The sequence below is a fragment of the Rhinopithecus roxellana genome, chromosome 19 (assembly GCF_007565055.1).
Source record: "Rhinopithecus roxellana isolate Shanxi Qingling chromosome 19, ASM756505v1, whole genome shotgun sequence".
Taxonomy (NCBI): Eukaryota; Metazoa; Chordata; class Mammalia; order Primates; family Cercopithecidae; genus Rhinopithecus; species Rhinopithecus roxellana.
The window spans coordinates 20,666,548-20,690,914 of record NC_044567.1 but is presented as its reverse complement, the minus strand read 5'-3'; the positions used below and the strand labels follow the sequence as shown (position 1 = coordinate 20,690,914).

General features: G+C 52.5%; 1 protein-coding gene and 1 long non-coding RNA gene across 4 annotated transcripts; both read left to right on the top strand.

Annotated features, from left to right (window-relative positions):
• Positions 1-753: 753 nt before the first annotated feature.
• Positions 754-4,889, top strand: LOC115894958. Its single transcript, XR_004055174.1, has 3 exons — positions 754-946; positions 2,642-2,810; positions 4,479-4,889. It is a non-coding gene; the product is annotated as an uncharacterized LOC115894958 (long non-coding RNA).
• A 665-nt stretch (positions 4,890-5,554) lies between these two features.
• LOC104665996 (galectin-9B) lies at positions 5,555-23,554 on the top strand. Of its 3 annotated transcripts, XM_030923371.1 has the most exons (11): positions 5,556-5,688; positions 12,590-12,681; positions 14,629-14,830; positions 16,279-16,389; positions 17,566-17,661; positions 19,345-19,380; positions 19,898-19,948; positions 20,583-20,624; positions 21,079-21,167; positions 21,319-21,481; positions 22,830-23,554. In XM_030923371.1, the coding sequence occupies exons 1-11, from the start codon at positions 5,650-5,652 to the stop codon at positions 22,974-22,976; spliced, it is 1,068 nt and encodes a 355-aa protein (XP_030779231.1). In that variant the 5' UTR covers positions 5,556-5,649; the 3' UTR covers positions 22,977-23,554. The 3 variants fall into 3 exon arrangements, with proteins under 3 accessions (XP_030779233.1, XP_030779231.1, XP_030779232.1); XM_030923372.1 differs by lacking the exon at positions 17,566-17,661; XM_030923373.1 differs by lacking the exons at positions 17,566-17,661; positions 21,319-21,481 and having other exon boundaries at positions 5,555-5,688; positions 22,830-22,908.
• The last annotated feature ends 813 nt before the right edge of the window (positions 23,555-24,367 follow it).

Below are 24,367 nucleotides of genomic sequence, written 5' to 3'. Positions count from 1 at the left end.
AACCCAATGTGGAACCGCGGCGAAAACAGTTGACAAGCGGACCCATGACCCAGGCACAGACGCGGGGGGAGGCTCACCAAAGACAGGCCGACAGGCAAGGAATCGCTTTTTGGCACACAGGGTACTTTCCTCCAGACACACACACACACACCAACCGACAGAGAGAAGGGAAGAAAGTCACAGAGAGAGAGAGACAGAGAGAGAAGCGAAAATGGGAGACACACAAACACATACACACACAGACAGTCATACAGCAGTGGTGCAGAAACAAACACCCCCAGGCAGCCGCTGAGGCTACGGGCTCGGCTCTCCACCAGAACGACCCTCGCTTGAGAGAGCTACCCACGGGCCTGCAGGCCGATCCGTCCTCGAGATTACGGGGGCACGGCTTCTGGGGAGACTCACCCGAACAGCGTCCGGGCGGGCCTGAGGCTGGGATGCGGGGCTGCTTCTCCCGGACTCCGCCTGTGCTTTCAACGTCCTGGTCAGCTCTTTGCCAGGACTCCTGGAATCCAGAGACAATCCTTTCGAGCCCGTGGAGAGGTCAGGCTGGAGCCTCGGAGCCCCGCCACCCAAGCACTGCCACGGAGGGCTCCTGTTTGCCAGGCCTCAGGCCGTGGTTTCTCTGACAACCGTGAGAACAACTGTGACGCCAGCACCCGCTCCCCACTCGCGCATGCGCATTGGCTGGGCCGCCCCGTGCTCCGTTGCTGGCAGTCAGGCTGCTTCCCCTTTAAACGATGGTGGCCGCTGGGCGCCAGGGGATCTCCTGCTGCAGCCTTAGCAGCGGCTGCATCCGGGGTCCAGGAGGTGGCCGCGTGGGAGAGGCGGCCGCGGGCGGCGTCTTTCAACATGAGTTTTGGTTGGCACAAACTACATTCAAATCGTAGCCCATGTCCAGCAGAGAGACCAGCCTGTCCTGAACACCCTGAAGGAAGTGCCTGGGGTAAGGCCCTGTGGGGTGGCGGGGAACAGGACAAACCTGGCAGTGGTAGATTCTCAGTCTGATTCTTAGAGACCATCATACTTACATTTAAATTTTTTTTTTCTTTTTATTGAGACGAAGTCTCACTCTTGTTCCCCAGGCAGGAGTGCAATGGCGTGATCTCGGCTCACTGAAACCTCCACCTCCCGGGTTCAAATGATTCTCCTGCCTCAGTCTCCCGACTAGCTGGGATTACAGGCACTTACCACCACGCCCGGCTAATTTTTGTACTTTTAGTAGAGACTGGGTTTCACCATGTTGGCCAGGCTGGTCTTGAACTCCTGACCTCAGGTGATCTGCCTGCCTCGGCCTCCCAAAGTGCTGGAATTACAGGCATGAGCCACCGTGCCCAGCCACATTTTTAAAAATTTTAAGTGCAGGCAGGTGCAGTGGTTCATGCCTGTAAATCCCAGCATTTTGGGAGGCCAAGGTGGGCAGATCACTTGAGCTCAGGAGTTTGAAACCAGCCTGGGCAAGAGGGCGAAACCCTGTCTCTATCAGAAGTACAAAAAATTAGCCAAACGTGGTGGCATGTGCCTGTGGTCACAGCTACTCAGAAGGCTGAGGTGGGAGAATGGTTTGAGCCCAAGGGTGGCGAGAAGGGGTGGGGGTCGTGGAGGTTTCAGTGAGCTGAGATTGCACTACTACACTCTGGCCTGGGTGACAGACTCCATCTAAAAGAAAAAAATAATTGTAGTAAAACACACATAATATAAAATGTACCATATTAACCAGTTTTAGGTACACAGTTAGTGGTATTAAGTACATTCATGCTGTTATACAATTATCGCTACCATCCATCCACAAAACTCTTTTCATCTTGTGAAACCAGAACTCTATACGCTTTAAACGGTAAGTCTTCATTCCCCCTCCTACCAGCCGATAGCCACCATTCTACTTTCTTCTGTTGATTATGGCCACTCTAGGTACCTCAGACAAGTGAAATCATACAGTGCTTGTTCTTTTTTTTTTTTTTTTTTTATTGTGACAGAGTCTCACTTTGTTGCCCAAGCTGGAGTATAGTGGCACAATCTCGGCTCGCTGCAACCTTTGCCTCCCAGGTTCAAGCGATTCTCCTGCCTCAGTCTCCCAAGTAGCTGGGACTACAGGCGTGCGTCACAATGCCCGGCTACTTTTCGCATTTTTAATAGAGACAGGGTTTCACCATGTTGGCCAGGCTGGTCTTGAACACCTGACTTCAGGTGATTTTCCCATCTTGGCCTCCCAAAGTGCTAAGATTACAGGCGTGAGCCACCACACCCGGCCTACAGTGCTTGTTCTTTTATGACTGTTTTATTTCACTTACTGTTCTCAAGGACCATTCATGTTGTGGCATGTGCCAGAATTTCCATCCTTTTTAGGACTGAATCATATGTCTGGCCCACGTTTTTTTGACCACTCATCTGTTGATGGAGACATGTTGCTTTCACCTCTTGGCTGTTGTGGATGATGCTGCTACAAATATGGGTGTTCACATGTCTCTTTGAGTTCCTGCATTTGGTTATTTGGGGGATATACCCAGAAGTGGAATTGCTGGATCATACAGTAATTCTATGATGAGGTTTTTGAGGAACAGTCACGCTGTTTTCACAGGGTTCCAGTTTACTCACATTCTAGCAAACAGTTGTTGCTTTCTGGATTTTTTTTAAATCATAGGCATCCTAATGAGTGTGAGGTGACAGACTCCCTCAGTCTACAGGGCAGAGAACAGAGAGCCGCCGAGAAGGGTCTGCGACTTTAAATGCTAAAGCTCTGAGCAGGAATATTCTCGAGCGCTGCTTCTAGTCTCATGAAGACCAGAGCTAACCACTGGGAATGGACTGTGGTGAGTGAAGAGTGCCGGCACTGTGCCTCGAAGTGCCTCCCTACTGTGTCGATTAGTCTAAAAACACGTCAGCCTTTGGATACGACTGGGGCCCCTCCAGACAGGGCGTGGAGCACAGGGCCCTCCTTTATGGGCTGGACTCACTAGTGGGCTGCTTACCTGTGACTCACCTCCCAGGCTCAAGCTGATGCTAAGGTGCTGATTTGCTGGAACTCTGAGCTGGGCCTGTGTCTCCTTGGGCTCTGGGAGAGTTTTTCTTTTAGCAGTATTTTATGGAGATATTGTCTAGGTAGAGTAAAATGTAGATCCTGGTATTCTGTTTGAGTTTTGTTTTGTTTTGTTTTGTTTTGAGACAGGATCTTGCTCGTCACTCAACCTGCAGTGCAGTGGCACCATCATAGCTCACTGTGGCCTCAACCTCCCAGGCTTAAGCAATCCTCCTGCCTCAGCCTCCCTGTAGCTGGGACTATGTGCAGCACCATGCCTCACTAATTTTTTTTATTTTTAGTAGAGAGAAGGTGTTGGGATATGGAACAACTGGAACTGTCATTCATAGCAGACTTGAGTGTAAAATAATCCAGGCTGGTCTCAAACTCCTGGGCTCAAGCAATCCTCCTGCCTCAGCCTCCCAATGTGCTGAATTACAGGTGTCACTGCACCAGCCTCAGCCTGTTGTTAACGGATGTAAATACCTGTGCGACCACCACCAAGAACCAGATCCAGAACATTTCCAGCCTCTTAAAGACTCCTTTGTGCCCCTCCCAGTCAGAGACCCCCAAGGGTGATGCCATTGTGGCCTGTTATTCAACTTGACTCGAATGGAATTTTCACAGCATGTGTCTGTTTGGATCTGCCTTCTTCTGCTCAGTTGCCAGGCCCATTGCTGTTTCCTGTGGCCCAGCTCCTTTTTATTACTGAGGGCTACTCTGTTGTGTGAAAACCACAATTCATTTCTCCCTTCTCTTTTGGTGAACAATTTGCATTGTTTCCAGCCTGGGGCTATGATGAGTAAAGCTTTTAAAAACAGACAAATATGTTTTCCTTTCTCTTGGGTAATTTTTTAGAAGTAGAAAAGCCAGAACCTAGAAGTAGATATTTGACTGTATTACAACTCACCAAGCAGTTTTTCTTTCTTTTTATTTTTTTATTTTTTGAGACAGAGTCTTGCTGTCTTACCTAAGCTGGAGTGCAGTGGCGTGATGAGGGTTCACTGCAGCCTTGACCTCCTGGGCTCAAGTGAGCCTCCCACCTCAGCCTCCCACATAACTGGGACTACAGGTGAGCACCACCACACCTGGCTAATTTGTGTTTTAAATTATATGTATAGACAGGGTCTTCCTATCTTGACCAGGCTGGTATCAACCTCCTGGACTCAAGTGATCCTCCCACTTCAGCCTCCCAAAGTGCTGGGATTACAGGCATGAACCACCACGCCTGGCCTGGTTTTCTAAGTTGGATTATTTTACACTCCAGTCTGCTGTGAATGACAGTTCCAGTTGTTCCATATCCCAAGCAATTGGTGATTGCCTACAAATGATGTGGCATGATGAAATTGTTCCTGGTGTCCATGGTGTCTGAGAGGATTGCAAAGAATCTCCCTTCCTGTCTCTCCTTTCTGCTCCCTCGTATTGTCTACTCCTTAAATTGGTCAAATTCTATTTAATCCAGAACATAATGGAGATGGAGAGTGCAGATGACACACATGGCCTCAGTCTATGGGAGCATCTCAGAGGAATTAGTCTGCAAATTCTAGTGCATCTAGGCAGAGCACAGGAAGGAAGAGAGGTGCAGACTCACGTATGGCCCTGGGGCACCTGCCATCCCCTTGAGCCTGTACAGCCCTTACCTGCCCAGCCCCAGCTTGAGTTCTGGGCCTTCTCGCCAGCACATCACTGGGACCTGGTCAACTTCAGGTAAGTTTATTTCATGGCTCCCTCCCCCCTCTGCAGCCTATCCTGTTATTCTCTGTTTCGGCCAATTATTTCTAACTAGATGCTGAAGCCAATTAAAGGCAGTTCATGCCATATGTTCCTTTCCAGCCCCATGTCACTTGAAATGTTCTATTATGTCCAAGACTTCTCTCCCCATCCTAAAGCGCAGAAAATAAAGATAGAGAAGAGAAGGAGAAGAAAGCGAGATTCACTGAGAGGGAGGATCAGAAGCTCCTGGGCACCCCATACTCTAGAATAAAAATCTTCATTATGGTGTTTTTCTTGCAAAATATTCCCCTCTACATCATTATGTTTTTACATGAATAATATAAATTTAAAGAGGAGAAACACTTTTTGAAGAGCTTGAGAATCTTCATATAGCTCAGGCTGCCACGAATTAGCTGTGCGACCTGGGGCATGCCCTTTAGACTCTGAGCCTCAGCTTCTCTATATGTAAAATGGGTTGAAGCCGCCCTTCCCCACTAGCACACTGTGCACAGGCAACGCCCAGCCCCATTATTTTCTGGACTCCGTGGCCAAGCGTGCTTAGGACACACAGCCACATACTTCTGGGCAGTGTCATCTGGCAACTTGCTGTCATGTCAGTGTGGTCAAGCATTGTAGACCTCTATGAACCAAATGTGCTCCAGGCTTGGGTTGAGCACAGGAGAGGGAGGAGGGAAAGGTCACTGGGACTGGGAGTGCCCACTTCCCTCTGTGAGCGTCACTGCAGTTCACCCAGCACCCTACCTCGCTCTCTCTGGACCTGCTTCCTCTTGCTGCTGGCTCCTCCCCATTGAGTAACAGCCAAGTTGCTTTGGTTTCTATTTCTGTGTCAAGTCATTCCCTCTACAAAGGACTTCCTGGCAGGTGTGAAAGGCAGCGGTGGCCACAGAGGCGGTGGAGAGATGGCCTTCAGCGGTTCCCAGGGTCCCTACCTGAACCCAGTGAGTTCTGGGGCCGTGGGCACAGGGCTGCCTCAGCCAGGGGGACACAGCCCTGGGGCTCTGAGGAAGCAACTCCTGGGTGGCAGGAGATGGGGTGGGGCATGCCAAAGAGAACACAAGCAGGGCAGAAATGTCAGTGGAGGTCATCCTGGCACACCTGTGCCATGCTGAGCTCGCTCATGCCTGGAGGGATGCTCATCCCCACGAGTCATGGGTTTGACAGTGTTTACTGAGCTGTCCTGCCCTGTCCTGTGTGCTCAGGGGGAGAGGTGTAGAGCGGGATGGTTCATGTAAAGGGGAAGCAAGCACACTTCTGGGACAGTAAGGACACTAACGGGCATGGTAGTTAAGGGTGCTTACTGCGAAGATGGCCTCCCTGGGTCCAGTTATTTACTGGCTGGTGGTCTCTGGGCCTCAGTTTCCATATCTGTAAAGTGGGAATAATACTTGAGCCTCCCCACTCCCAGGGTTGGGCTATGGATTAAGGAGGTAGTGTATCTAGTGTGTTTGAACAGTGCCTGGAACACTGTCAGAGCTTTGGGAGTGTTTCGTGTTATTGGGAGTCTGGGGGCAGCAGGGAAGGCCTCCTGAGGAGGTGTCTGTGCTCTGAAGAGTGAGGCAGAGTTAACCAGGCATGGGCATGTGAGGGCATCTGCAGAGGGGCAGTCTCAGAGGTGAGAGGGGGCGAGGACTGTCCCTGCAGTGTGGGGTCAGAGGGCTGCAGGTGCCTTGCTGAAACTCTGTGAGGCTTACGAGTCCCCTTCATTCACGAAAAATCCAAGGCTCAGGGAGGCGAAGGCCAGTTGCCAAATGCCCCCAGATGGGAGTGGAAGCCCCAGGAGCCCAGGAGCCTTCAGGGGTCACTGTCCTCGGCCGGGTCCTGTCATAGGATCTCACCCCGCCTTGGCAAAGAGCTTCCCAAGGGGCTGGAGAGGTGGGCTGATGGGCCTTTCCTGGGTGGGGAGGCAGAATGGGGAGGGTGGACAGAGGCAGGGTGCTGAGGGCAGGGAAGCTGCCAGGGCCCACCTCAGCAGAGGCCAGGGTCAGGCTTTGGTGCCCTCTAGTGACACTGAGTCCAGAATGAGGCTGCCTACGTTCTGGTCTGCAGAGCTCAGCTCTGCTTTCTAAAATCCAGACAGGAAGTGAAGAAAGGAGGCCTGTCTCCTCCTGGCTGTCACCAATGACCCCTCAGCCACCCTGTGGAGGCCCCCAAGGTAGAACCTGCACGGAGGGAGTGGGGGAAGCTGGAACAGGCTGCCGGTGCTGGGTGGGCCTTAGGGTCAGCGTGTGCCACCTTGGACATGTCACCCCATCTCTGGTTTTCTGTCAGAGAGGGGATCCCAGAGCTTCTTCCAGGTTCTAACATATCATTCTGGTAAATGGTTTTTACTTTCTAATCTTTGGATTCAGAAGGAAAATCCTCCTATAGACATCAGAGAGTTTCCGAGAGTTAAAGCAGGGCCTTGAAGCCCAGACAAGAAAGACGGTCAGTGCAGCCCCCATGGGTGTCCAGAGCACCCCTCATCCCACAGGGCTCACCTGGGTTAGGACACTTAAGCCTCACTCGGTGACCCCTCTGGCAGTCAGAGCCACGCTTCCTCCACGTGCCGACAGTGGGGGAAGGTCACGCGGTTCACTGTCCTGCTGAGGAGGGCTGAGTGCCAATGAGGGCCTGGCTTGGAAACCTCACTCCCACTTCTTTTCTGGTCTCATCTAGCTCAGCCTCTTTGGAGGGCCAGGGGGAAGCTGGAACCACCTGCTGTGTGGCCCAGGAAGCACTGGGAGAGCCAGGAATAAAGACGTTCTCAGCTTCCTCATGAGAGGAAGCCTGTGTAGTGGTTAGAAGTGTGGGTGCTGGGGTTCAAATCCCAGCTCTGTTGCTGACCAGCTGTGTAGCTTTAGGCAAGTGACTGAACTTTTCTGTGCCTCGGTTTCCTCATCTGTAAAAGTGGCCGGGGTTGCTGTGAGGATAAATGTTCCTGGTCACGCCCAGAGCCCTCATGGACACACGTGGATCCAGATGCCACAGCAGCCTTAGCTGGGCAACCTGTAAACAACACATTTGTTCTTACAGTGTTGGAGGTCAGAAGGCTAAAATCAAAGAGTCATGAAAGGTGGCCAGCAGGACCGTGGAGCCTCTGAGACCGCGGGGCACCTTCGCTAACAGCCACATACTGGCTCCTGCTGACGGCAGTCTTGGCCAGCCAGGCTGAGCTCCCTACTGGCGGGCTGAGCTTGGGTGTCCTCTGGTGATGCAGAGTACAGAACAAAGCCGCCCACATTCTGGTTCACAGGGCTCAGCTCTGCTCTCTAGACTCCCAGATAAGAAGAGGAGGAAAAGTCCCTGGTCTCTGGGCACAACTAGGAACAGAGAGCAAGTTCTGACTCAGCAGAGGGATGGATTCGTTCCATGTAAAGAGCTGCACTGTCAAGGCCGGCACGAGCCGGGGGCTTAGCTCACCGCATCACACCCAGTCCTCTCAGAACTCTGCCGGGTGGTGTTACTGTCCTGCCATTCAGAGGAGGGAACTGGGGCACAGGTACATCAAGCGACTTGGCCAATGTCAGAATTGACAGTGTACAGAGCTGGGAGGCGAGCCCAGGCCCGTGGGACTATAAATCTAGTGTAAAAATCCATCCTTCTGCACCCTGCAGAGCAAAAGTAGGTCCGGTTGTTTTCCTGGGTTTCCTGGACACACAGATCTAAATTCCACAGCAGGCTTGGCTGGCCAATCTTAAAACAACAAATTTATACTCTTAATGATTCCTGGATGTCAGATGTTAAAATCAGCTTGTCAGCAAGGTTGTTTCCTTCCGGAGGCTCCAGGGGAGAATCTGTTTCTTTTCCTTTTCCAGCTTCTAGAGGCTGCCTGCATGCCTTGGCTTATGGCCCCTCCTGCCATCTTTAAAACCAGCAGCTTTGTCCAGGCGCAATGGGTCATGCCTGTAATCCCAGCACTTTGGGAAGCCGAGGCAGGAGGATCTCTAGCCCAGGACTTGGAGACCAGCCTGGGCAGCAAAGTGAGACCATGTCTCTACAAAGAATAGACAAAAATTAGCCAGGTGTGGTGGTGCATGCCTGTAGTCCCAGCTACCTGGGAGGCTGAGGTGGGAGGATCATGTGAGCCTGGGGAAGTGGAGGCTGCAGTGAGCTGAGACCATGCCACTGCACTCCAGCCTGCATAACAGAATGAGATCCTGACTCAAAAAAAAAAACACACACACAAAACAAACAAACAAAAAAAAAACCCAAAACCAGCTTCTTGCTTCTGTTGTCACATCTCCTACCTCTGACTTTGATCCTCCTGCTCCTTTTTATAGGACCTTTGTGATTACATTGGGACCACCTGTAAAATCAGGACAATCTCCCCATGCCAAAATTATTAATTTAATCACATCTGCAAAGGTCCTTCTACAACATATTCACAGTTTCTGGGGATTCGAATCAGGATGTTTCTGGGGGGTGGCCCACTGATACCCAGTGTTACAAGTTTCTTGTAAATTCTTCCAGAGATATTTTATCTATAAATAAATAAATCCAAGTCCATAGCCTTCCCCCACCCACTTTTTATACAAATGGCATCATTCCATATCGGCGCTCAGAGTTTTCCTCTTTTTCTTTTTCCTTTCTGTCCTCTTTTTCTTTTCTTTTGAAGGCTACACAGAACCTGTTATATTATATGAAAATACCCTAATTTATTTCACCTTTTTCCTGTTGGAAGGCTTTTAGGCTCTTTCCAGTGCTTTGCTTTATAATCCTTTGTGTTATAATGCTGCAATGAATAACCTTGTTTGTAGGATAATATTCAATTTAAAATCTCATTTTTCAGGCCAGGCATGATGGTTCATGCCTGAAAATCCTGGCCCTTTGGGAGGTCAAGACAGAAGGTTCACTTGAGCCCAGGTGTTCAAGACCAGCCCTGGCAACGTATCGAGATCCACTCTTTTCACAAAAATTTGAAAATTAGTGGGGCATGGCATGATGGCATGTACTTATTTGGTCTCAGGTATTTGGGTGGCTGAGGTGGGAGGATCACTTGAGCACAGGAGGCAGAGGCTGCAGTGAACCACGATCACACCCCTCACCGCACTCCAGCCTGGGCAACAGAGTGAGAACCATCTCAAAATAAAATAAAATGAAATAAAAGTCTTGTTTTTCAGAATTTGGGGGTGCCATTTAAGACATTTTGAAACCTCACAGAACTTTTTTGGGGAACTTGTTGCCTTGGAGATTAGCCTGCCCTGTCCCACCCCCATGATCTGTACTTGCTCTTTCTGCCTCCTGGCTTCCTTAGTTCAGCCTTGTGCGTACTTGCGAGCCCGTGTCCATCACACTCTGCCTTCAATTCTAGATGCTGTGGTGTGAATACGCTTGAACGGAAGCCGCATGCTTCCCAGGAGGGTGTGTATTTTCAGCGTTGACTCTCATGATAGTATGAAAGGCTCTGGAGAGAATCACAGGCCTCCACAAACAGGCAAGGGGGAAAATGTTCCACAGACGTGTTTCAGAGACAACAAGCTTCCCGATCCTAGGCCATGCTGGTCCATAACTGAATCAGGCTGACCCTCCTACCCCCACACCGCTGGTGTAGACAGGAACAAGAAAGAGAAGTCAGAGACACAGAGAAGCTGTGATTTCCTTGAGGTCACTAAAGTATTTAATGGCAGAGTTCAGACCTGATCTGAGGGGCAACGAAAGACACCACCCTCAAATCCATGGGGAGCAGAGTCTATCTGAATCAGATCCCAGATTTCCTGGGGCTTTCACGGTGCCAGGTGTGTACACTGAGCTAGGATGGGTTTCCCAAGGTTCTGTGTGGTCACACAACTCAACAATGCAGACCAGAAAGCAGTGGCCAGTAGGCTGAATTTGGCTGGCAGGTGTTTTCTGTTTGGCCTGCACAGTGTTTAACTTGTTATTATAGGAAATTCAAACATGCAGAGAGAATTGTACCATCAACAACACACACCCATCACTCTGCTCCAACAACGATCAACCCAGGCCTATCTTGCTTCATCCTATACCCCCCCTTGCTTGCTTCCCTTCCCACCCTTAGATATGTGGAAGCAAATCCAGAGATATCATTCCACTGCAAATATTTCACTGTGTATCTCTATAATATGGGAATTTGGGGGGTTTCATTTGAGACAGGGTCTCCCTTTGTTGCCCAGGCTGGAGTGCAGTGGTGCAATCGTGGTTCACTGCAGCCTCGACCTCCCAGGCTCAAGCAATTCTCCTGCCTCAGCCTCCCAAGTAACTGTGGTTAAAGGTGTTCACCACCACATCTGGCTAATTTTTTAATTTTTTGTAGAGATGGGGTTCCCACTATGTTGCCCAGGCTGGCCTCAAACTCCTGGGCTCAAAAGATTGTTTTGCCTCGGGATTGTGGATGTGAGCCACTGTGCCCAGCCAGGAACTTTTACATAATCCTTTTTGACAAAAATTTTCCCCCAAGAAATTAGAAAGTATTACCAAAAAAAAAAAAAAAACAAATCCAGGTTTCTGTCTTCTCTTAAAACTTCGGAGCTCCGCCAATCCTGGGCCCAGAATGTAATCACTGGTTAGCGCTGAGTAGATGTTGACTTTTCAGGCGAGGGGTGTGACGTCTACTTTGCCACAGTCCCCACCACTCCTTACCTGGCCGTCTGACTCATAACACGGCACCTGCCTGACTCCTTTAGGCATTTAATTTGTGTTGGAAATTGACCTAAAGGAGATATTAGAGAAGACATTAAAAACTTGCAGAATGTGAAAATTAGCCAGGAGATAGAACTGTGCTTTAATGCGAGTTGTAGAACCACACTGGATATGAGGCATTTCGGAATAAACTTTGAAAACTGGAAGTACCAGTTTGTGAATTTTGCTCAGAGAGAACAAGGTGGGGGGTGGGTGACAGTGGAGAAGCATCTCCTATGTGCCAGTCTCTTTTACCACAGGCTTTCTCTCACGAAATCATCAGTCATATGCAGTAGGAGAAACACCTTCCTATTTTACAGATGAGGAAACTGAGGCAAAGAGAGGTGAAGTAGGCTTCCCAAGGCCACTCAGGTCATGAGCAGCAGAGCTAGGATTCAGACCTGACTCTGAAGCGATGCATCCTCACCATGGCCCATCGCTCCTTTAAAGAGCCCCGGACAGAGAATTTGACAAAGTGGTAGCCCGTGGGGCCTGGGATGGGTGGGGAAACTACTCTAGGGCTTGGGGCTGCTGAAGGCCTGAGGGAAGGAATGGGGAACCCGGGGGCAGAAGCAGAGGAGGGGGCTGCCCCACGGCTACAGAGAGCATCTGGGAAGAGGCTCTGCTGAAGGTGGCCAGGAGAGCAAAGGTGACGGTGGCCATTGTTATATGGTGGTGGTGGGGAGAGGGACATGCCTTCCTGTTGTCCCTCTCAGGTGACCCTCTTGGTGGAACCTGCAGACCCTTAATGGGTCCCTTTGCTCCCTTGAGCCTTCTGAGTCTCCAGCCAGGGCCCTGGGCACTTTGCTGGGAGCTTGGCATGAGGTCCAGCAGCCCCCATTACTACCTAGTTCCTTACCAGCCCACGGCGTCTGCCTGCTACTTCCCTGCCTGGAAGGAAGGCCTTCAGCCTGGTGCGTTCCTGATGCAGCCTCCACTGCCTCTTAGACTCTCACACAAGCTCAGCTCCCTGTCGTGTCCTCTCAGGGCCAGGCTTCTCCTTATCACAAGCTTAGACTGTCTGAGTAACTAATTGGATTTGTGTCTGCCTCCACACAGGACCCTAAGACTCCTGGGGCTGAGACTCTGTCTATACCTGGTCATAGCCGCACCCCATCCCCTTGCATGGCGCTGTCACACCCAGGCCAGCCACTGACTAGCGCTGGAGGGGAGAAAACGGGAGGCCGGCCACCTCACTGACGGCCCCACACCTTCTCCCTGCAGGCTGTCCCCTTTTCTGGGACTATCCAAGGGGGTCTCCAGGATGGACTTCAGATCACCGTCAGTGGGACTGTTCTCAGCTCCAGTGGAAGCAGGTGTGTGTGTGTGTGTAATGGATGGAAATGTTTCACTCCAGCCTCGTCCCTTAGTAAACCACTGCCCGGGTTACTTCAAACAACATCCAAGCTCACGTGCCTGGCTCAGGGGAGGCCCAATGCGTCCCTAACCCATGCCACAGGACAGCACTCCGCAGGCACAACCTGCAGCCAAGGGCGCCATTAACCTGGACTCAGGGATGAATGGGCCCCTGGGAGCTGGCGGTCTAAGGAGGGAGTGGGATGGTCAGAGTTGGAGGGTTATGTTCTGGGTTGAACCTTGCACACTGTGACTAAGAGTTACAAAAATCAAACTTCCTCCATTTCCCATCACTGCTCTCATCCACTCTGAAGCTCTCCTTCTGCTAACGTGAAAATATTGAAAATTGACATTCAAAGTAATTTGGTCTCTTTTGATTTCAAGGCCTTTTCTGGAAACTACTAAGTCAATTCAAAATACTAACATTGTATCAGGGCAGTTTCCCACTCCCTCCTCCCTCCCAAGATGGGCTGACTAGGAACACAGAGGAGCTCACATGGCTTCTCAGGGGCTGGGAGGGCTCTAGACCCTCAAGCAGGCCTGGCTGACCCCTGCTGAGGAACCCCGACCAGGGGGCACAGGAGTGTGCAGCTCTCTCCTGTCTTGGTGGAAGACCACAGGTGGCTGCCTGCTGAAGTCTGCGGGGCCCACAGAAGAGCCTCTGGTCTCATGGCTCTCTCTCGGAAGCCTCTCTGCCTCAGTCCCAGGGGACCTCTCCTTAAGACCTTCTGGGCCTCGCAGATCCCAGCTCAACCTCAGCTCGGCCACCTAGATTCTTGGTGACTTCCTCTGCCATTGCCATCCTGCTGTGGGACTTCTCTGAGAGCCTGCAGTGCCCCCAGGAGATGCCACGGGCAGGGAGTCCCCGATCCCCCTGAACCCTGCAACGAGGGGAAGCAGGACCAGGCCTCTGATCTTCCACCCCTTCGTCTCTCCCTGTCCCTCAGGGCTTCCCACTCCCATCCTGTGGAATAGAGACAGATCCTACCTCAGAGGGCGCTCTCCTCTCAAGAGATTTCTGCCTCTCCCTTCCTTGGGGCAGGAATTTCCAAAGGACTACAGGGGTGAAGCTGAAGGACCCCAGAGGAAAAATACATGCAGAGATATTCCTAATGCAATCTTCTCCATTTATTCATTTAATTAATGAATTGTTTTCTTTTGAGACAGGGACTCATTTCTTTCACCCAGGCTGGAGTGCAGTGGTACGATCATAGCTCACTGCAGCCTCGAATTTCTGGGCTCAAGAGAGCCTCACATCTCAGCCCCCCAAGCAGCTGGGACTATAGGCATGCATCATGATGCCTAGCTAATTAAATATATATAATATATATATTTAATACTTTAAAAATATATATATTATATATATATTTTTTAAGTAGAGATGAGATTTCGGTGTGTTGCTCAGGCTGGTCTTCCACTCCTGGGCTCAAGTGATCTGCCTGCCTCAGCCTCCCAAAGTGTGGTGATTACAAGCGTGAGCCACTGTGCCTGGCCCCAATTTCACATGCTTTTTACATTTGTTCTCTTCTTTCCCACTTAGTCAGGCAAGTGCTGGCCTCCAACAAGTGTCCACTGGCACGGAAGGCTCTGTCTTCTAGGTGTGCTTAACAACTTCCATCTTTGGTACCAATCGGTAATCACTTTCCAAGACCTATGCTTCTTGTTTGCTCATGCCAGCACTTTTCCTTAGCCATTTTCTACTTATTTTTAGAAAATCATGCTGTAAAGGCAAAATGCAATAATTGCACAAAAACACATTGGATCCAAATTAGAGAAACAAAAACGATGCCAACCAAGCAGTCTCTGCCACGCAGGTTCTATGCAAGATCCCAGACAAATGCAGGCCAGAGGCGCCAAGGCCCTCCTCGGCCATGCCACAGAAGACTGTTTGCTTTCCCTGGGCCTAGGTTTGCTGTGGACTTTCAGACTGGCTTCAGTGGAGACGACATTGCCTTCCACTTCAACCCTCGGTTTGAAGACGGAGGGTACGTGGTGTGCAACACGAGGCAGAAAAGAAGATGGGGGCCGGAGGAGAGGAAGATGCACATGCCCCTCCAGAAGGGGATGCCCTTTGACCTCTGCTTCCTGGTGCAGAGCTCGGATTTCAAGGTGAGCAGGAATCTCCTCCCCACCTCTCACCCCAGGGGCCCTCAGCCCTATCAGGTGAATGGCCTTTAAGTAATCACTTTAATTGACATTCAACCAGAGTGACACCACTATACAGATAACACGACCATTTCCTTGTAAGGTGTTACCCATGGCTGCGTAGTTTCCTTCTGCACCTTCACCTGAATCTACAGGTGCACCTGCTGCTTCTTTTACTCTGAAAATAAGAACTAGAGGAGTCACCACGTTGCTGTTTGGTGTTGTGTGTCTTTGAATTCCAAGCTTATTCCATTCCTCTGCTGTCACCATTCCTCCTCTCCAGGTCCCTGGTAATATTTATTTTTCAGCGACATTGTTCCAGCCTTTATCCAGGGTCTATTAAGGGTATAGTTTTGTAAGCACATTGCAAATTACCTTTGCAAGCAGAGTAGGTCTCTGGGCTTGAGAAGCCCATGGGTAAGTCAGTCTGAGTATGCTTATCTGAGATAAGGATGTTCCCATCCACTCAGTATGCAACCTGAGGTCACCTCTCCTCTGTTCCCCATGAGTATTTTATGCATATATAAATAATACCCCGGCAGTCATAAAAAAGAATGAGATCATGTCCCTTGCAGGAACATGGATGGAGCTGGAAGCCATAGTAGGAGCAGAAAACCAAACACCGCATGTTCTCATTTATAAGTAGGAGCTGAACGATGAGAACACATGAACACAAGGGGGGAAACAGCACACATTGGGGCCTGGTCAGGGACGGAGAGCATCAGGAAGATTAGCTAATGGATGCTGGGCTTGATACCAAGGTGATGGGTTGATCTGTGCAGCAAACCACCGTGGCACCCGTTTACCTAGTTAACAAACCCGCACATCCTGTACTTGTACCCTGGAACTTAAAATAAAAGTTGAAGGGGCTGAGCACAGCAGCTCACCCCTATAATCCAAGCACTTTGGGAGCCTGAGGAGGACGGATCACTTGAGGTCAGGAGTTCAAGACCAGCCTGGCCAACATGGTGAAACCCTGTCTCTACTAAAAATACAAAAATTAGCTGGGCATGGTGGTGGGCACCTGTAATCCCAGCTACTTGGAAGGCTGAGGCAGGAGAATCGCTTGAACCACTGTGCTCCAGCCTGGGTGACAGAGTGACATTCTGTCTCAAAAAAAAAAAAAAAGTTGAAGGAAAATAAATAATAAATAAATGAAGCCCCAGGTGAGCCAAGACTAGAAAGACAAACCTACTGCAGTAAACAACCAGAAGAACGAAAAGCCCAACCACTGGGGCCCAGGAGAGACTCGGGTTGATGCCCTTCGGGTCACACACGTTCCTGTAACTGGCCCCACAGTGAGGCCCAGACTCAGGTCTTCATTTTCTAGAAGGAGGGTCCAGGAGCGCAGGGGTGGGGTCCCCATCCCGGCCTGGGGCGCCTCGCCCGGAACATGCGCTCTCCTCTGGCAGGTGATGGTGAACGGGAGCCTCTTCGTGCAGTATTTCCACCGCGTGCCCTTCCACCGTGTGGACACCATCTCCGTCAATGGCTCTGTGCAGCTGTCCTACATCAGCTTCCAGGTCAGACTGTCCACCTGGCACCGGTCCCCGGGGCTGGGATGCAGGGCCCAGCGTAGCTGTGCCAAGGCCCTGCTGGGTGGACCCAAGCCAATCTCCTACCCAGGTGACTCTGGGGACAACCTCTGCTTCCCTGTCCCAGTGCCTGCCCGCCCCTTCTCCTCTGTCACTCTGCCCCTCCTTCTGTGTCACTGTCTCTGTCCAGAACATCTGTCTTGGTCTCCCAGACTCCTCGGCTGCCCCTTTCTCCTTACCCCTTGATTTCCACCCTGGTTAGGAGGCCATATTGTTCTAGAAAGAGCCCAGGCTCAGGAACCAAACTGAATCCAGTTCAGATTCCCAGCTCTGCCATTCATCCTCTGTGGGATCTTAGACAAGCGACTTTGCCTCTCTCAGCCTCGGTTTCCTCATCTGTAGAATGAGCAGGGTCATTGCCTGCCCCCCATGGGTGGTTGTGTGGTTCAGTGAGGAGACAGATGTCAAAGGTCACACAGTGGCCCCCTGGGCACACACCAGGGTCTGTTTGACCTCTGTGTTTTAAAGACTTTAATGTGTTGCCAACATCTGAAAGGTCAGGAGAGCCAGGTACGGTGGTGGAGGTCTGCAATCCTGGCTACTCAAGAGGCTGAGGCGGGAGAATCACTTGAGCCCAGGAATTAGAGTTGTGCCTGGGCAACACAGCAAGACCCCATCTCTAAAAACTTCTTGTTTGAATAACAAAAGAAAATAAATAAAACTAAAGAAGGTCAGGAGATACCAACACCACATGAAAAATGGGAAGATGAGGGTATGCTGGGCCCACATTCCCGCAGGGCACCAGCAGCTGGATGGGAGCTGCTGCTACCCTTTTGGCATTTGAGGGAGCTCCCTGGGATGAGCAAAATGCGCAGTAGGCCCTCAGCAAATCTGGGCTCCTCACCCTTTGGTCCTCATCTCTCATTCCCTCCTTCCCTGACTCTCTCCCCTGCGGGTGGAACGGAAGAGCTGGAGGGAGACTGCCCCTCTGCACTGCTCACCGGAGCCTGGCCCTTTCCCCTCCCGCCTTGGCATGGCCCTAACCCCCTTGCCGCATCCCCCTGCCTGCCTGGTCTCTCCCTCTTGCCCCTGCCTCTGCCTTTCAGCTTCTCCTTGGCTCTATTAATGCTTTTCCTCACCGGCCGGTGCCTTTTGTTTTAACAGAACGCCTGCACAGTCCCTGTTCAGCCTGCCTTCTCCATGGTGCCTTTCTCCCAGCCTGTCTGTTTCCCACCCAGGCCCAAGGGGCGCAGACAAAAAGTGAGTTCAACACAGAGGCCCTGGGTGGCTGAGCAGACAGCAGGAAGGACCCAGGGTCTGAGAGGCTGGCCCCAGCCAGCAGGTCATCAGGGCCTATAGGCACCATCTTGCCCACTCAAGAGTTCCCTGTCTCTGTCCGCTGGGCACCCAGAGCTGGGGACCTGGGAGTCACCCTGGATTCTTCACTCCCCCTTCTTTATGTCTCTCCAAGGCACCAATGTATCTCCCTCCCAAAGTCACCAACGTGGCCCAGGCCTCTGGGATTCCTCACCATGACGACAGGGGTCCAGTTCCCCACCCCCCACACCCAACCACTGCCATAGTGACCTTCTTATAAGCAAATCTGATCACATCCTCTTCCTGCTTAAAAATCTTAAAAGCCCCAAGCCCTTCAAATAAAGCCCAAATTCCCCAGCAGGGCATACAGATTCTTCCCGAGTCTGGCCCCAATCAACCTCCCTGCCTCACCCCCAACCCACGAAGCTCACGCAGCCTCCACGGCTCACACGAGGCCCTCGGGCCACCATGCTTTTGCATATGCTGTCCCTGGTCCCGGAAGCACCCTCTGCCAGCCTGCCCCCAGCACACACCTAATTGCCCTTCCATGCTCTGCCTAAGTGTCTCTCCTCTGGGAGTCCTCCCTGCCCAGAATATTGTTGGACGCTCTCCCCGCGTCCCCATGGAGTCTGTACATATCTGTGCCATGCCAGTTCACAGCACCCCATTGTAACTGTGTTTGCGTGTATGTCCCTGTCACTCTACCCCCATCTCCCTATGTCCATGAGGCCCCAGAGGGCTAGGACCGTGGCTTATTCATTTGCACAGTGCCTGGCACTCAGTAGGGGCTCACTGAATGAATGAATGTGGAATGTGGTTCTCACAGCCAGGGAGAATGGGATACCAGCCAGGGCAAGAACAGTCTACTGGGTGGGGCAGGATCCAGGATAAGGAGGCGAGCAGCACTTCCTGTGGCCACTCAAGCAGTGGGGACTGGGAGGAGGGGCGCTTTGTCTCCACAGTCTTCCTATGGCCCAACACAGTACAGACAGGGCACCTGCCTCCTGCCACACTGACTTCAGGACTGGTTGAGCCCCAGGGAACTTTCACAGGTCAGCCCAACTTTGGCCCTGGCCCGGGTGCTGGGGAGGATAGAAAGTGTACTGGATACAGTCAGACAGAACTGGCTGCCGTTTTGGATTTGATCCCTTCCACCTGGGTGAGCTTGGGCAAGTTGCTTAATCTTTCTGAGCCTCATTGCCTCACCAGTGACACAGGAGCTGAGGCTGCTTCCCTCGTTGGAAAACACTGAAGCCCAGGAATCGACCCACAGTAGGCCTTCAACAAATACCACTTCTCACCTTTAGGGTGAAATATGGCACTGGAAGTAATGCTCTTGGCTGTGGGAGCTACAGAAAGCAGTGAGGTCTCTATCAAACCCAGTCTTCTCTCTCTTGAGAGGAACCAATGGAGATACTCTACCTCCCAACCCCAAAGCCTTGGGCACCTGGGGGTAAAAATCTGGGTGCCACGGGCTCAGGAAGGCTTGCTTGGGAGCAAGAGGGAGGCGGGTGTGTCTGGGGAGGCATTTCTGAGCACAAGAGCCTCCCTGGAGTTCTGCCATCGTCTCTTCCCGTTCTGTGGTGCCTGTGATAACCACCGTTCTGACTCTCCTCACCCCTCCAGCCTCCCGGCGTGCGGCCTGCCAACCCGGCTCCCATTGTAAGTCTCTTGCTTTCTTTTTGGATCCTCTTGATTTTGGCTCTTCTTCTGGGCTCATGGAGGAGGCAGGGCCAGGCATTGGGCCTCTCCCATTGGGAGTGGGGAGGGCAGAGGCCAGGCCCTTGGCCGTCTGCCCAGCCTGGCGAGGTAGGGGTTGGATGTGGTTGGCTGGCCGTGATAAAGCAACCTCAGTTGCCACCCCGTGGGCAGCCACGGAAGACCGTGTCCCACATTCCCTTCTCCCACCTGCAAAGGGAGGCTAGGCTGAGAGACATTTCCCTGAGAGGAAAGATGGGCCAGAGCCACCAGCGTCCCCATCTGTCTTCTCCAGGGTTCTAACCTTTGCCCTCCCTCATCCCCTTGAGAGAAGAAACACCTGGACCCACCCTCTGTGGGGTCTGTGGGGCCATTGGGCTGATGACACCCCCTGGAGGTGCCTGCCGTGTGGCGCCCTCTGGTGGGAGCTGGTGGTCTTCACATGGGAGAGCCTGGGTGAGACCTGGTTTCTTTCTTCCAGATCCAGACAGTCATCCACACGGTGCAGAGCACCCCTGGACAGAGGTTCTCTGTAAGTCTACAAGTTCTGGCCAGTTCACAGCTGCACAGTGTCCTCCTTCACCAAGAACTAAACTCCCTAGAGCCCTAGAGTTGGGAAGAAAGCGGTTCAGCAAGGAGGATGGGGACACTAGGGGCTGAGTCCTTGGCTCAGGTGACATGTGGCTAAAGCCGCCCTTGGGACAGCAGAGATTCTGCAAGAAGCAGGATTTATCCAGTGGTGGAAGAGGCAGGTTCCCTAGAGACCAGGAGGGAAACTGGTCCACCTGTCACCAAGTGGGGAGTGCAGTGGCCCCAGCACCCGGATGTGAGGTTCCTGGCCCTGCATCCTGCGTCCCCGGAATGTCACTACTGATCACAGGCTTAAGCTGTTCTCCTGCTGGTGCAAATCAGGCGGGAGGCTTAGAATTAGTGGGGCTGCCTGTGGAGGGGTTGAGGGGCAGGTGACCGTGGTGGGGTCCGGGAACACGGCAGGAAGTTCCAGGAAGGCTAACATGAAAAGGGAGGTGGACGGGAGAGTCCAAGGGCCAAAGCCTCACGAGGTCAGCCTCACAGTGGAGCCCCCTCTAGAATGTGTGGGTGCGCGTGGGTGAGTGCTCGTGCACACATGCGCTCTCCCACTGAATTTCCTGGTTTCTTTTCAACAGACTCCCGCCCTCCCACCTGTGATGTACCCCCACTCTGCCTATGTAAGTGGTTTCTCAGGGAGGGCAGAGGTTCTGTTTGTGGTGGGCAGGCTGGGGGTGAAGAGCTGCTGCGGGGGTATCCACTGCCTTGAAAAATGAAAAGCAGTCCTTTGGTAAGCTGAAGGATTTCAAAGCATCCCAGTGAATTAGAAGAATATGGAGAGGAGCTTTCAACCTTAAAACTGTCATGTCAATGTGAGCACATTGCATGGCCCTCCCTTTTCACCCCACGAGTCTTGTTGTGTTTGGCCAAAGTTCCTTTCATGATGCTAATCTAAGCCCATGAATTTGAGGAGTACTGGAAAGTTTTCCTTTGGCTTTTACGGAACCAAGTAAAGATATCACAGGCTTCTTCTCAGCTGACAGCCCAGATTCATGGGAACTGGTACAGTCTTCCCCTTCCATGTGGTGGCTGCCCTGGCTGTCACTGGCTGCTCTGTCCCCCTCCTTCCCACAGCCAATGCCTTTTGTCACCACCATTCCGGGAGGGCTGTATCCATCCAAGTCCATCATCCTGTCGGGCACTGTCCTGCCCAGTGCTCAGAGGTAAGCCAAGGGCTCCAGTGACCTCTGGGAAGAGAGAGCCCTTCAAGGTCATTCCAGCCATTCCCCTGGCTTTGGGCAGGCTGCAGATGACGGGGAGGAAATGGGGCTCAGAACTCAGAGGACAAAGGTTCAGGTGGGCCGCCCACCCCAGGTTCCACATCAACCTGTGCTCTGGGAGCCACATCGCCTTCCACCTGAACCCCCGTTTTGATGAGAACGCTGTGGTCCGCAACACCCAGATCAACAACTCTTGGGGGTCTGAGGAGCGAAGTCTGCCCCGAAAAATGCCCTTTGTCCGAGGCCAGAGCTTCTCGGTAAGGCACCGCAGTCTGGAGCTTGGAGAGGCTCCTATGGGTGTACAGGGGGAAGGGTAAAGGAGGTCTGGGGTGCTTTGAACAGGTTGGGGGCTGATGCCTCCGGGATGAGGACCCAGAAGAAGAGAAGGTGACCAAGAAATTATTATTATTATCATTATTTTCCTGCATGAAGGAAGTGTTGGGATCTGCTTTTTCAGATGAGGAAAGAAACTCAGAAGTGCAGGTTACTTGCTTGCGGTCACACAGCCAGTGTCAAATCAGATCCAAGAAGGAGGTGTTTTTCATTTCTTCACTTATTCATTCAACAATGATTTTCTTGTCGCCCGCTTTGTGCAGGAAGCAGCCCGCGTGCTGGGGGCGCAGTCATGAAGCAGGCAGACCGGGTCCTGCCTTCAGGGAGTTTACAGTTTAGGTGGCAAAGGAACAAGGAAACTAAAGCATGGAGAGATTGTCACAGATAACAACAGTGCCACGCACAAAGCAAAACAGAGCGATGAGATAGAGTGAGCCTGGGGGGGCAGCGAGGGCCAACGTGCAGAGGCGCGGGTGTGGCCTGTCCAGGAACAGCAGGCGGGCGTGCTCCGCCCTGACTACACATTCAAACCACCCAGGGAGCTTACAAAGGAAATATCAGTGCTGGGGCCCAGCCCAGGCCAGCGAGGCGGTCAGCTGGGCATTCGCATTTTAAAAATATGCCTTAAGTGATTATACTCTGCAATCAGTTGAGAATGAGTGAGGTAGGGCTTTGCAGCCATGGAGCCAGGGAGCAACATTCTTTGATTTGTGGACAGCTGTGTGACCTCAGGCAAGTGACTTAACTACTCTGTGCTTCACTCTCCTCATCTACAAAATGGAGTTGATAATCATATGAGTCACCTAGAGTTGTAAGAATGGAATGAGACAGTATCCGTAGCATGCGTAGGACAGTGCCTGGCACATGGCATGTGTGATAGGAGTGTTAGCTATTGCGAAGGGAAGGAGGTTTTAACATTTGTACGCTGACTGCCTCATGGAGAAGGCATTGGGGTGGAAAAGACAAGTTAGGAGGCTGATGCTGCAGGAGCCCAGGCCTGGAGCACTCCTGTGTGCTGGGCCCGAGGGATGCAGACAGCACAGGCCAGCGCTCCTGTCCCTGATGGGGTGGGAACAGTATTGTAGGCCTGGGAACAGTACAAGGGAAGGAGCACGCACAGCCTGTTTAGTGAAGCATCGTCGCTCAGTGGGGATGGAGTGCAGGTGAGGGGCTTATTAACGTCTGAGGAGGGAAGGAGGGAGGGAGACAGGAGGCTGCAGCATGAGTGGAGGACTTCCCAAGTATAGTGCAAACGGCATGATCTCTGCACAGGTGTGGATCTTGTGTGACACACACTGCCTCAAGGTGGCCGTGGATGGTCAGCACCTATTTGAATATTACCATCGCCTGAGGAACCTGCCCGCCATCAACAAACTGGAAGTGGGGGGCGACATCCAGCTGACCCACGTGCAGACATAGGCGGCTCCCTGGCCCTGGGGCCGGGGCTGGGGTGGGGGGCAGTCTGGGTCTTCTCATCATCCCCACGTCCCAGGCCCAGCCTTTCCAACCCTGCCTGGGATCTGGGCTTTAATGCAGAGGCCATGCCCTTGTCTGGTCCTGCTTCTGGCTACAGCCACCCTGGAACGGAGAAGGCAGCTGACCGGGATTGCCTTCCTCAGCCGCGGCAGCACCTGGGGCTCCAGCTGCCCAAATCCTACCATCCCAGGAGGCGGGCACAGCCAGGGAGAGGGGAGGAGTGGGCAGTGAAGATGAAGGCCCATGCTCAGTCCCCTCCCATCCCCCACGCAGCTCCACCCCAGTCCCAAGCCACCAGCTGTCCACTCCTGGTGGGAGGTGGGCTCCTCAGCCCCTCCTCTCTGACCTTTAACCTCACTCTCACCTTGCAGCCTGCACCAACCCTTCACCCCCTCCAGGAAAGCAGGCCTGATGGCATCCCACTGGCCTCCACCAACTGACCGGAGTGTTCTCTTCAGGGGACTGGCTCCTTTCCCAGTGTCCTTGAAATAAAGAAATGAAAATGCTTGTTGGCACATTCATGTGGGTTGACCGTGGCTTCTTTAATTCATTTGGAGACATTTTGGAGTCTGTGGAATCGGGCGGGGGGGCTGCTGAGAGGAGTGGGACAGGAGAGCATGGACTCCCTTTGGGCAGGGGGTCCTGACCTCACACCTCCTCCCAGAGGGTGTTGGAGAAAGCAGGCTGGGGCTCCAGCCTTTTGGGCAGGAGTCTCGGACACAGGAAAGGTGGTAACAGGAAACAGCCCCATGCCTCCAAGATGGGAGAGGGGCTGGGGCAGAGCCTGTGAGGGCCACAGCAGGGCCAGAGCTGGCTCCTCAGACCTGGCGTCCCAGTGGGAAGAGGTGGCTTGGGGAAGGGGTGTCAGGAGAAGCCAACCCAAAGCACTGTCTGGCTGTGTGTTCCACTGTGGGTCTCCCCGGCATTAGGGGTTCAGGCTTGCGTGGGAAAAGTGGTTCTTTGTCCATGTGTGGGGTTCTGTCAGCCACTGGGCCACTGCCAGGCAGCCCAGCTCTGCGTCCATGTGATGCCAACACATCCTGCTCAGCCCAGCAAGAATCCAGTTCCTCAGGCCCCAGCGTAGTCCTCAGAGCAGTGGCACCAGCAGCACCCAGGAGCTTGTTGGAAACGCAGCATCCTGCACCCCGCCCAACCTGCGAGATCAGAGTCTCCATTTCCACAGGACTCCAGACAAGGCACGCACATTAAAGCTGGGAAGCCCTGGTCCGGAGTGGACTCCTGGCCGTGTTGCTGAGATGCACAGCTGTCACCCAGGGCATGTCTGGAGCCTGAAGTTGGCACTGCACCTTCTCCTGCCACCTGAGACGCTGCTG

Bases quoted from the DNA above. Each gene is read 5' to 3' on its own strand.
- LOC104665996 (XM_030923371.1), top strand. From the start codon at position 5,650: ATGGCCTTCAGCGGTTCCCAGGGTCCCTACCTGAACCCA. The intron at 16,390-17,565 runs GTCAGACTGTCC...TTGTTTTAACAG, and splicing joins TGTCCTACATCAGCTTCCAG to AACGCCTGCACAGTCCCTGT. The intron at 17,662-19,344 runs GTGAGTTCAACA...TCACCCCTCCAG, and splicing joins CCAAGGGGCGCAGACAAAAA to CCTCCCGGCGTGCGGCCTGC.